The 13,567-nt window shown below is 42.6% G+C and overlaps 1 protein-coding gene across 7 annotated transcripts in view; it reads left to right on the top strand.

Moving 5' to 3' along the window:
• The window catches only part of ltbp1 (latent transforming growth factor beta binding protein 1), a 285,919-nt gene that overhangs the window by 126,611 nt on the left and 145,741 nt on the right, over positions 1 to 13,567 (top strand). For 4 of the 7 annotated variants that reach the window (XM_033025818.1, XM_033025817.1, XM_033025819.1 and 1 more), the window contains 2 exons: positions 2,592 to 2,756; positions 12,181 to 12,420. The exons of 1 other annotated variant lie outside the window; for it this stretch is intronic. In XM_033025818.1, coding sequence (XP_032881709.1) covers positions 2,592 to 2,756; positions 12,181 to 12,420 — 405 coding nt within the window. The remainder of the gene's footprint in view (positions 1 to 2,591; positions 2,757 to 12,180; positions 12,421 to 13,567) is intronic. 2 more of the 7 variants (XM_033025821.1, XM_033025820.1) reach the window with 2 other exon arrangements.

Consider the following 13,567-nt stretch of genomic DNA (forward strand, 5'->3'; position numbering starts at 1 on the left):
CTCTCTCTCTCTCTCTCCTCCCCCCCCCCCCCCCCCCCCCGCATTGTCCTCAATTTGTCAGGAGTAATATTTGCAAGCCATTAAAAACAATATTAACAATGAAAAGCAAACTATTCTTGATGACAGCACAGCATTTAGTTAAGAGCTATGATTATATAACAAAAGCAACACAAAGGACTACACTACCCACTCCAACCATAGTTAGGAATCCTAATCATTAATTTGGTATATTTAAATACTCTCTTGGCATTTTTGCAGAACATAAAACTGTAAACAAGTGGGAGCCACGGTTATTCTTTTTGTGAAAAAAGGTGCAGTTTGTCATCTATGTTTTTCTCAATTGCAGAGTAAATTTGTGGTACAAAATCAATCTTAGCCGCTAACACTAATTGCACAATACAATCTTGAGTTTGCTATTGCTACTAAAATGTTGCTCCATTTAGTCAAAGAAATAGACACCTTTCATAATGGCGCATGTCTCATGCAAGTTACTGAGGGTAGGTTTGTTCACATGGACTCTTGTATCTTTATACATCTCTTTATTGGCCTTTGAAAACTTTGAGCAATCTTGTCGTTTTTGCCAGAAGATAAGGAACAAAAGGCAATGATCATCTAAGCTTTAAAGGATGATAATTTTCATTTTATTTTATTATCCAGAACACAATGTCCACGGGCATTGAGCGAAACCTAATCCAAAATGGATTTTTTTAATAACTCTGTTGCAATTGGTGTTAGCTTATCGTTGTGACTCAATTATGAAATGCTGTCACTAATGTGAGTGAACCAAGGTATGAGTTCAAAATAAGTTCTGCATTTTAAAAATATGCCTTTGTAAAATTCCACCATCTCTTCAAAACAAAAATGGTAAGTGGTAGCTTTATGTTCTCTGGGTGTTGATAAAAGCACAACAGTTGTTTCGGATTATGAATCTTGAGTAACACGATTGCAAATGCTTCATCAAACTCTACTAAGCACCAGTCACATGGAGAACTACAAAACTGGGCTTTCTGTTGACCATTTGCACTCACCATGTCTCCACAAATTTCTCCTCCTAAAAATAATTTAAGGCAACGGCAGACTAATTGAGTCATTGTTAGAATATGTGGACAGGTTCCAAAAGGAATGCTGAGGACACTCACTTTTGATGGTTCTGCTGGCAGGCAATTCCCTCCAAGGTTGGCAATGTGGTTATATCGCTCCAATAATAATCAAGTAGGCCTCAAGTAAGGATCTGGATGTTCAAATTCCAGTTTAACAGTTCGATCATTTAAATTCAACAAATTAAAACAATCTGGAATAAAGAGTAAGCATCTGTAATAGTGTCCATTAAGTTATTGGATTATTATAAATAAACCTCTCTGGCCTTTTAAGGTACATAACAAAAAGAAATCTATATTGGGCTTAACTGCCCACTAAAATGGTCGAGTATGCTTTTCAATCCAAAGCCTTGATGGATGGGGAATAAATGCTTTCCTTGTCAATATCACTCAATCTCATAGAAAAAATGGGAAAAAAACATTGGCTTTCTAACCATTCCTAATCCATGCCACTGCCGAGGTTGACTTGATATAGAGGTGGAGGGAGCTACTTTGAATTTTGTACCGTAGGAATATTTGGCTTCTCGATTCATATTCTCCTAATTTGGGGCCACCCTATTATTTTTACTTTTCAATGTTTCGAGCCAGAATGAATGTTTGGCTCCACAGGTCTGGTTGCCCTATTTCAGGAGTTTCTTGTCCACTGTTTGAAGACACAAAAGTGGGATGTGCAAAAGGTCACAGTGGTATGACAGCTTGAGCTTTTCCTCAGACCAAGCTTTGATAATCCTCATGAATGCAGAATGGTTCCATTTGTATTTGACAAAGTAGGATTAAAGCCTCACATATGGTCCCGTGATATGCCTGACTTGCTGAGTTACTCCAGATAGTAACTGTTCCTATCAATGTTCGGTCCCGTGATAGCTTGGCCTAAATAGATCTATTTGACAAGAAGTAATGACAATCTAACAGATCGTAAATATTCTGCACATGCAGTTTGTCTAATGCAATTAGAACTAACCAAACGCAGATTGAAGTGAAGAATAAAATTGCCCCAACTGCCTGCAAAACTGAATGAAATGGATTGGTTTGCAAGCATGCCAAAGTTATTCCAATAATGTGGCCTCAGAGGTAGTGCTGTGTTTTGTTTTTTTTAAAGTAGATTTGATCCTTTTTTTGTTAAGAGCATAACAGCTGTTTTCTGTGCTGCTCCTGAATGCTAAAGCTGCTGCTGTACTAACACAGGTGGATGTAAAGAGAACTCGTGGATTGCACATTTCTGTTTAGTGCACGCTAACCTTTCACAGAGCTTAAAACACTTTTTATGTATTTGTCAGGTGGCTGCCACTGTCTGCATCAAGTCTTGGGGCTGTAGTCTGGTACACACACACACACACAGACATACACACACGCACTGTTGTGCCTTAATGTTTGTTGTTTTGTTTCAGCTTGTTTGCTGTTCTGTCCTTGTTAGCTGGTGATGGAATTTCTGCAGTTTTGTTTTCTCTTAGATCATTTCTGGCAACCTCCCTCCCTTTTCTATTTCTGCTGCAGCCGAAAATCTTTTAATTGAAGAGAAAGGGCCCTGCTACCGACTTGTCAGTGCAGGAAAGCAGTGCATGCACCCTCTGTCTGTGCAGCTCAGCAAGCAGATGTGTTGTTGCAGCGTTGGCAAGGCCTGGGGCACAATCTGTGAGAAATGTCCCATTCTGGGAACAGGTAAGGCCAGGAAAACACTCTATGTAACTTTTTATTTTGCTTCACAGAGACTGCTATTATGTCCTCCTTTGCTGGCTGCTTTTCTTATTAACTATGTTGCTTGTGAATTCTGTACAGTCAAAATATTACTGAACAATAGAGTTGGTACATTTGCTGCACACTTTATTGATAGCAAATGCTGATGCTGAAGAGTAATATTTCATACAGTCGTACAGCATGGAAACAGGCCCTTTGGCACAACTTGCCCATGCTGACTAACATTACCCATCTACACTTGTCCCACTTGCCTATGTTTGGCCCATATCCTTCTAAACCTATCCTATCCATGTACCTGTCAAAATGTTTTTTTCAACTACCTTCTCTGGCAGCTCGCTCCATATACCTACCACTCTTTGTGTAAAAAAAGTTGCTCCTCAATTTCCTATTAAATCTTTCCCTCCTCACCTTAAACCTCATCCTCTTGCAAGGAATAAAGTCCTAACTTGCTCAATCTTTTCCTATAGCTCAGGCCCTCGAGTCCTGGCAACATCCTCTTAAATGTTCTCTGCACCCTTTCCAGCCTAACAACATCTTTCCTATAACAGGGTGACTAAAACTGAACACAATACTCCTAATGTGGCCTCACCAATATCTTTTACAACTGTAACATGACCTCCAACTTCTATACTCAATACTCTAACTAATGAAGGCCAATGAGCCAAAACAAATGATTCAAACATTCTTAAGGATTTGGCAGACCTTTATTCAAAATGTATGCATTTCATGTCAAAATAAGTCAAAGGGCCCTATTTCTGAGATCCATTGAAATTACTAATGTACATTATTTTCAACAAATTAGAATGGAGTTTTGCACTCTTGCAAAAAGTGTTCTTTTTTTGTGTTGTTGAATATATTCCAGACAGAGATGAATAATTGTTTAGATATTAACAGAGTTAACAGGTATAAGATCAGTGCAGGAAAATGCCACTGAGGTACACGATTAGCTATGATCTTACTGGAAAAGCCCCACAAAGTCATGGACAAGTACATGGATAGGAAAGGTATATGACCAAACTTGGGCAGGCGGGACTAGTGTAGATGGGTCATCTTGGTCGGCACCAGCAGGCTGGGCTGAAGGGCCTGTTTCTGTGCTGTAAGGCTATAAATAACTCAGCATCTCCGGAAGACCCTTCATGACCTTCTTGAATGTTAAAGCAGACACAGAGGCCGAAAGGCAAGCACCTTATCTTTCTTATGTTTCAGATCCTCCCTCAACACTTAAAATGGCTTCTCTGGTTGATCAATTTTAGGTACAAATGCAAAGGTCAGGGATGGCTGACCAGCAATTATACATTTAAAAAATGTATAACTTTCTTGCTTTTTCCAATTGTACGTCATCCACGTGTCCCTTTCATTTTACCCAATCTCCCAGCTTTCCTGAGAGAAAGGCCCGTATCCTATGATGGGCCAGGACGTGACTGAGTACTTGGAGGTTTTTCTTTTCACGCACCCACCACAGAAACAAAAATCGGTAACGATTATTATCCAACATTTGGAACTGCATTGGGGTCACATGAATATTTTAATCTTAAATTTAATCAACACCTTAAATTGGATAGTTATATGGATGGGAAAGGAATGGAGGGTTATGGTCTGAGCGCAGGTATATGGGACTAGGGGAGATTATGTGTTCGGCACGGACTAGAGGGGTCGAGATGGCCTGTTTCCGTGCTGTAATTGTTATATGGTTATATGGTAATCTTGAAACAAATTGGACCAACCAATTTTAGACTATTGCCAGGGAACGGGGTGGGGAGGTTAGAAACAGAGGGCCCTCAAAATAAGCAGGAACTTAGGATAATAAGCTAAGCATTCTAAAGCACAGTGTAGCCAGCACACCAATCACACATTGGACATTTGCGCTTTGATATTTTGTATTTGCAGACATTGCAGCAGCTCATGCTGTGTGCACTGGTTTTGCTTTGAATCACCCTGACTTCATAAAATTATCTAGCTTAGAAATGTGTCCTTTATGGCCCATTGCATATGCCCTGGTGACAAAATACACATCGGTACTAATCTCTCTTTTTGTTGTATTTAATTTTTCTTCCCGTATCATCTGGGATAAACGTGGCACCTTCTTCTGAGGTGGACTGTGCAGCCCTGCATGCCTGTACCTAGCTGTTACAGTTCATTATAGGGTTATAAAACACATGTTTCTGATAAGTAGTACCAGCCTCTCAATAAAAATTCTTAGCCTAATAAATTTTGGATGAACTACTATTAATATACCCTGGCATTTTCAGAGTCACTCGAAATGGTAGCATGAATTTATTGATTATGATTCATGTTCTTATGAGGTTTGTTTAGAAACTAAGGAGAATACAGAATTGAAGTCCCAGGTATCACAACTCTGTGACAGAACTGGAAGGAATTTTGTTCTTGGTTTAATTAATGGAAATAAAATGAAATTAATTGGAAGCTCAGACCATAATTGCAGACTGTTTAGTTTAGTTTTGTTTAGAGATACAGCGTGGAAACAGGCCCTTAGGCCCATCGAGTCCGCAGTGATCGCCGCACATTGACACTACCCCACACACACTAGGGACAATTTTACATTTACACCAAAGGAGGAAACTGAAGATCTCGGAGAAAACCCACACAGGTCACGGGGAGATTGTACAATCTCCGTACAGACAAGCACCTGTAGCCAGGATGGAACCTGGGACTGACGCTGTAAGACAGCAACTCCACCACTGTGCCACTGTGCTGCCCACCTTCCAATAAACAGTAGACAATAGGTGCAGGCGTAGGCCATTCGGCCCTTCGAGCCAGCACTGCCATTCAATGATCATGGCTGATCATCCCCAATCAGTACCCCGTTCTTGCCTTCTCCCCATATCCCCTGAACCGCTATGTTTAAGAGCCCTATCTAGCGTGACTGAATGGAGATTTTCATCAAAGAGATAATGCAATTTGATTTTAGGGGTACCAAAAAAAGATAGTTTCTTAGTTGACTTCCAGTCCTTCCCAATCATCTCCTAACTTTATCTGATCTTGGGGAGGAAGGACAATTCTTTATTCACATATATCACTTCTGATTTTGAAATAAATTGCCCCATAATCTTTAAGGTAAGACCTATACTAAATATTTCAGTTCTTCAAACATGTACCTCTAATATGTCGACACAAGGTACTATAGATGTTGGTTTACAAAAAGAGCACAACATTCTGGAGTAACTTGGCAGGACAAGTCTGGAGAATATGGATAGGTGGCATTTTGGGTCGGGACACTTATTCGGACTGATTGTGGTGGGGAGGGGGGGAAGCTGATAGAGGTGAGTATAGGACAAAGTCTGGCAAGTGATAGGCCAAAACAGGTGAGAGGGTGTTTTGATTTTGAGATGGTTGACTAAAGACCAGAGATGAAAAGACCCAAAAAGTGTGAGATATGGAAATAAGGATAGAAAATGCACGAATTGTGAAGCCAGTGTGAAATATAGGTGGAAAGAGATGGGGGAGAGGGAAGGAGAGAGGTGGTTGCATATCCAGGTGAGGCACAGGGAAGAGAGGGGGGGAAATGGGGGTGAAAGGAGGTTGTTTCTAGGTTAATTACCTAAAATTGGAGCATTTAATGTTCATACTGCCAGGGTTTAAGCTACGCCGGTGGAATTGTGCAGTACCTCCAATTTGCATTACAGTGTTACATTCGGAAAGATTTCTAAACTATGTCCCAGAATCCACACACAGAGACTAATAGAGTCATAGTCATAGAGTCATACAGCGTGGAAACAAGCCCTTCTGCCTAACTTGTCCACACCGACCAACATGTCCCATCTACACGAGTCCCACCTGCCAGCGGATGGCCCATATCCCTCTATACTTCTCCTATCCATTTAGCTGTCCAAATGTTTTTTAAATGTTGTGAAAGTACCTGCCTCAGCAACCTCCTCTGGCAGCTCGTTCCATATACCCATCACCCTTAATGTAAAAAAAAGTTTCCCGTTAGGTTCCTATTATATCTTTTGCCCCTCACCTTAAACCTGTGTCCTCTAGTTTTAGATTCCCTTACTCTGGATAGAAGACTCTATGCATTTACCCTATCTACCCTCATGATCATCTACACCTCTATAAGATCACCCTCATCCTCTTGCACTCTTAAGAAATAAAATCCTGGAACATCTTGAGAAAACTCATGGGGTCACAGTATAAACTCCATACAGGCGGTATCTGTAGTCAGGATCGAACCTGGGTCTCTGATGCTGCAAGACAGTAGCTCTACCGCACGCCACCATGCTGCCCTGTTACCAGAGTTGTGTATTTTATTAGTGCTTTATGTAACGCTATCTCCCATGCTCATTCTGGTGGATACTCAGCGGGGTTGGAAAATTAAAATGCAGTTGATGGAGAATCCTGGCCCTTGCACAAGTGGTGAGATTTCTCAATTATTTCAACATAGGTCAAAATGTTAATAGTTCTACTTTAGTTTTAGAGCTAGTGTGCAGAAACAGGCCCTTCAGCCCACCGAATCCGCGCCGACCAGTGATCCCCGCACATTTACACAACCCTACACACACTAGGGACAATTTACATTTATACCAAGCTAATTAACCTACAAACCTGTGCATCTTTGGAGTGTGGAGGAAACTGAAGATCTCGGATAAAACCCACGCAGGTCACGGGGAGAACGTACAAACTCCGTACAGACCGCACCCGTAGTCAGGATTGAACCCGGGTCTCTGGCGCTGCACGCGCTGTAAGGCAGCAACTCTACCGCTGTGTCACTGTGACGCCCATTGGGAGAAGCTTAGCCGTGGTCACACACAGGTGTCATCATGGAAAGGAGGTTGGAGGGATGGGGGGGGAGGAAGTGGTGGCATGCCAAACAATGGCTGCTACACAACTTCTCTCACTGTGGCAGTGTAGTGGGTGGATGGTGAAGGAGTGCAGGGGTCCGCGTAATAGCCAACATTTCCCTGAGTACTAACAGGCTCTCCTGGCGGAGCTATGGCAGGAAGTCCTGCAGCCACACTCTCTGCCAAACATCTGGTGTGGTCACATCTGTGCAGTAGGGAAAGTTGTGTAGAACGTGAAACCTTGCCCCGCCACAAGAGAAGATTTAGACGTGCATTAGAAATCGGCGATGGAAGGAAATTAAAGATAAGTGTCATTTTCATGATTATTTCTGGTCAAATTGTATGCAGGTTTAGAAACATAGAAACATAGAAAATAGGTGCAGGAGTAGGCCATTCGGCCCTTCGAGCCTGCACCGCCATTCAATATGATCATGGCTGATCATCCAACTCAGTATCCTGTACCTGCTTTCTCTCCATACCCCCTGATCCCTTTAGCCACAAGGGCCACATCCCTCTTAAATATAGCCAATGAACTGGCCTCAACTACATTCTGTGGCAGAGAATTCCAGAGATTCACCACTCTCTGTGTAAAAAATGTTTTTCTCATCTCAGTCCTAAAAGATTTCCCCTTTATCCTTAAACTGTGACCCCTTGTTCTGGACTTCCCCAATATCGGGAACAATCTTCCTGCATCTAGCCTGTCCAACACCTTAAGAATTTTGTAAGTTTCTATAAGATCCCCCCTCAATCTTCTAAATTCTAGCGAGTACAAGCCGAGTCTATCCAGTCTTTCTTCATATGAAAGTCCTGGCATCCCAGAAATCAGTCTGGTGAACCTTCTCTGTACTCCCTCTATGGCAAGAATGTCCTTCCTCAGATTAGGAGACCAAAACTGTACGCAATACTCCAGGTGTGGTCTCACCAAGACCCAGTACAACTGCAGTAGAACCCCCCTGCTCCTCGACTCAAATCCTTTTGCTATGAATGCTAACATACCATTTGCTTTCTTCACTGCCTGCTGCACCTGCATGCCTACTTTCAATGACTGGTGTACCATGACACCCAGGTCTCGTTGCATCTCCCCTTTTCCTAATCGGCCACCATTCAGGTAATAGTCTACTTTCCTGTTTTTGCCACCTCACATTTATCCACATTATACTGCATCTGCCATGCATTTGCCCACTCACCCAGCCTATCCAAGTCATCTTGCAGCCTCCTAGCATCCTCCTCACAGCTAACAATGCCCCCCAGCTTCGTGTCATCCGCAAACTTGGAGATGTTGCATTCAATTCCCTCGTCCAAATCATTAATATATATTGTAAATAGCTGGGGTCCCAGCACTGAGCCTTGCGGTACCCCACTAGTCACTGCCTGCCATTCTGAAAAGGACCCGTTAACTCCTATTCTTTGCTTCCTGTCTGCTAGCCAGTTCTCTATCCACATCAATACTGAACCCCCAGTACCATGTGCTTTAAGATTGTATACTAATCTCTTATGTGGGACCTTGTCGAAAGCCTTCTGAAAGTTCAGATATAACACATCCACTGGTTCGCCCTTATCCATTCTACTAGTTACATCCTCGAAAAATTCTATAAGATTCGTCAGACATGATTTACTTTTCATAAATCCATGCTGACTTTGCCCAATGATTTCACCACTTTCCAAATGTGCTGCTATCCCATCTTTAATAACTGACTCTAGCAGTTTCCCCACTACCGATGTTAGATTAACTGGTCTGTAATTCCTCGTTTTCTCTCTCCCTCCCTTTATAAAAAGTGGGGTTACATTTGCTACCCTTCAATCCTCAGGAACTACTCCAGAATCTAAAGAGTTTTGAAAAATTATCACTAATGCATCCACTATTTCTGGGGCTACTTCCTTAAGTACTCTGGGATGCAGCCTATCTGGCCCTGGGGATTTATCGGCCTTTAATCCATTCAATTTACCTAACACCACTTCCCGGCTAACCTGGATTTCACTCAGTTACTCCATCTCATTTGACCCCCGGTCCCATGCTATTTCGGGCAGATTAATTAAGTCTTCCTTAGTGCAGACAGAACCAAAGTAGTTATTCAATTGGTCTGCCATGTCCTTGTCCCCCATGATCAATTCACCTGTTTCTGACTGCAAGGGACCCACATTTGTTTTAACTAATCTTTTTGGTTTTGTGTTGTGTTGGTGTTGGTGTTGGCGTTTGGTGTTGTGTTTGACACAGAACTGAATTTCCATCCACTGCCACCTTGACCACTGATTTTCAGCTTCACTACATCTCTTCCTTTAAGGTACTCTGTAAGATTTACCTCTCTCACCAAGCCTCCAGACATTTGTCCCCATTATCTCTTTCTGAGACTCAATGAAATATTTTTGATTAAAAACACTCACATCAAGCACCATGGGATGGTTTATGACGTTTGAGGTGCCATTTACACAGGTTGACACTGCCATTGTTTGCTATTCAAGATGATGGTTCTCAACAGAAATGGTAATGGAAATCTGGAACCATCTCCAGTTTACTAAAGCTGGGAAGGTTAACCTGAAAAGACCAAGGTTTAGATTGTTTGATCAGTGTTATAGAACTGAGGCAGGTGGCACAGCGGTACAGCTGCTGCCTTCTAGCACCAGTGACCCGGGTTCGATCCTGACTACAGGTGCTGTCGGTACGTTATTTATACGTTCTCCCCGTAGCCTGCGTGGATTTTCTCCAAAATCTCCGTTTTCCTCCCACACACCAAAGACATACAGGTTTGTAGTTTAATTAGTTTAGAACAATTGTAAATGGTCCCAAGTGTGTGTAGAAAGTGTTAATGTGCGCAAATCGCTATCAGCGCGGACTCGGTGGGCCGAAGGGCCTGCTTCTGCTCTGTATCTCTTAACTAAACTAAACCAAAATGAATTTAAGGTATCGATCAATCATGATTTAATTGAGCATCTAAACATGTTTGAAAGTGAACGTTTTCCTAGCACACTGAGAGTAACTAATTTGCACAGTGAAGGGTATATTAAAAAACTAGCACAACTCTGGATAGTGCAAAACAATAAAGGAACAGATGAGATAGCCTTGTCAGATTATGATATTTGACCAGGAAAGAATAATTAGTTAGCAGCAGTAAGCTCACAATGCACGGCAAGGGCATTTGTACTCAATTCCATTTAACTCAATAGATTGTGGATGAATCTCCAGCCAGTGCACAATCCCTCTTCTGAAGGTAGACAAAAATGCTGGAGAAACTCAGTGGGTGAGGCAGCATCTATGGAGTGAAGGAAAAGGTGACTTTTCGGGTCGAGACCCTTCTTCAGACTGATGTGGGGTGGGGGGGCGGGAAGGAGAGGGGAAGAAGGGAGAAAGCAAGGACTACCTGAAATTGGAGAAGTCAATGTTCATACCGTCATAGCGAAATATGAGGTGCTGCTCCTCCAATTTGCGGTGGGACTCACTCTGTCCATGGAGGAGGCCCAGGACAGAAAGGTCGGATTTGGAATGGGAGGGGGAATTGAAGTGCTGAGCCACCGGGATATCAGGTTGGTTGCCTGTGCTTGGCTCACCGATGTAGAGCAGTTAGCACCTAGAACAGCGCATGTAATAGATGAGGTTGGAGGAGGTGCAGGTGAACCTCTGCCTCACCTGGAAAGACTGCTTGGGTCCTTGGATGGAGTCGAGGGGGAAGGTAAAGCGACAAGAGTAGCATTTCCTGCGGTTGCAAGGGAAAGTACCAGGGGAGGGGGTAGTTTGGGTGGGAAGGGACGAATTGACCAGGGAGTTACGGAGGGAGCGGTCTCTGCAGAAAGCCGAAAGGGGAGGAGATGGGAAGATGTGGCCAGTGGTGGGATTCCGTTGGAGGACATTTTCTTAAACATCCCTCTTCTGAAGGTAGGTCCCAACCGAAAACCTTGGCTATCCATTCCCTCCACAGACGCTGAGTTACTCCAGCACTTTATATTTTGCTCAAAATTCCAGCATCTGCAGTTCCTTATGTCTACACAATCCCTCTTTATCCCTGAAAGAGGCTGGAATGAGGGAGGATGTTAACGGGCACGTAAAAGAGATTAAGATTAAGGGAAATAGGTGAGGGATGGAGATTAATGGAATTGGCCACCTATATCATATGGAAAATTGAAATAAATACACATTTATTCAAGCCCAGTGCCTTGCATGTTTTTTTTAATGACTTGAAATACATCAAAACAAAATTGCACACAAAAAAATTAATTCTGCAACATGTTGTAGCACTGTGTGAGTCTGCAGCCTTGGCTCAGGTCTCTGCAAGTCAAGATCTTCTCCCCCTCCCATGTAACACATTTCCTGCACACAATTACCCTCTGTTTGCCAATATGTCTAGAGTCGGTCTCATCACTCAAGACACAAAAAATCTCTACTAATCGCACTAACACATGAAGTTTATTCGGGGGTCAGGTGGACTGTACGTCCCTGCTTCTTTAACAGCCAAAGTAAACATCAAATTCTAATTCTTTTTTTGAGGTTATTCAATGAAAGTACGATTTATTGACATTTGTTTTAAATAGTGTGTGTATAAAGAAAGGGCTGGGATATTAAAATCATGCTCACTGTTATTTTATCTTGCACTAAACAGCTGCCTTCAAGCAAATTTGTCCAGGTGGAATGGGATATCATGTTAGTCAAACATTCAAGAAGGTGGCAGTCAAACCTCGGCCTGATGTTAAGATCCACAGGGTTCCTGATTCTGCAAACTCTCGCCCTGTTATTAAACACTCTGGACCAATACCCACTCCAGCACAAGTTCCACCAGAGCAACCCTTAGAGGCCTTCTCCTCCATTCAAACCCCTCAGCCTGAGATTATAATCCCAGAAGGTAAGGAGCTGTACAAATTTTAACTTGGCTTCAGATGAAAGAGAAAGCTGACTGACTCTCCAGTGCTTAACCAAATCGCTCTGTATGCTGTTTAACATACTGTGATGGCAATCCTTATTGAGACATGCATAAAACATTCATAATTATGTTTGTGACTAGGCATTGCTGTCCGGGCCTCTGGAGCTCCAATGGTCAGCCAGAGGTTCAATAAAACTGAACCCACAAATGGGAATACCTAATGTGCAGCTGCCACATACTGTCATGTTAAAAACTGATCCAGGGTTAGGGAAGTTTTATCCCAAAGTTAAGAATAAAAGTGGCACAAAAATGATAAACATGCAAGGTTGACTTTGGTTCAAGAGATATTCTATTATCCATCAGCCCTCATGAATAAGAAGTTAATCTTAGGATGTAAAATATCTCATAGCAGAATTTGAAGAAGTAAATGGATCTCGTCCCAGTGTGACTTTTTAAACTTTGGAGGTACAGCGTGGAAACAGGCCCTTCGGCCCACTGAGTCTGCGCCAACCAGTGATCACCCAATGCACTAACTCTCTCTTACACACTAGGGACAATTAACAATGTTGTACTGAAGCCAATTAACCTACACACCTGTACATCTTTGGAGTGTGGGAGGAAACCGGAGCACTCAGAGAAAACCCACGCAGATCACAGGGAGAACGTACAAACTCCGTAAAGACAGCACCCATAGCCAGGATCGAACCCAGACCCCTGGCACTGCAAGGCAGCAGCTCTACCGCTGCGACACTGTGCAGCCCTACTATTGTCTCTTGCAATTGTTCATCAGAGCCCCAAAAAAGATTTCTTGGTGCTTAACCTGATTCCTGTTTATCCGATTGCCTTGTGCCTAAAGTAGTTACTGTGTTTGGCAGTGAGTGATTCCAGTACATGCTGATTCTAGTACAAGGCCTTAATAAAATTAGCTAACTGCATCACTGCCAAAATCAACATATGACGCAAGCACCCTGTGACTGAATTCTATCTTTTTCAGTGGCTGCCAGCAGTTTTAAAACCTTTCATCAGCCGCCTTATCTGATGCGGGATGGGTTAGCAGTCTAGCACTTCAAACGCAACCAATTGGTCTGCCATAAGTTAGCCCAGATCATTCCATCTTGTTTATCTCCTT

The sequence above is a fragment of the Amblyraja radiata genome, chromosome 8 (assembly GCF_010909765.2).
Source record: "Amblyraja radiata isolate CabotCenter1 chromosome 8, sAmbRad1.1.pri, whole genome shotgun sequence".
In the NCBI taxonomy this organism is placed as follows: Eukaryota; Metazoa; Chordata; class Chondrichthyes; order Rajiformes; family Rajidae; genus Amblyraja; species Amblyraja radiata.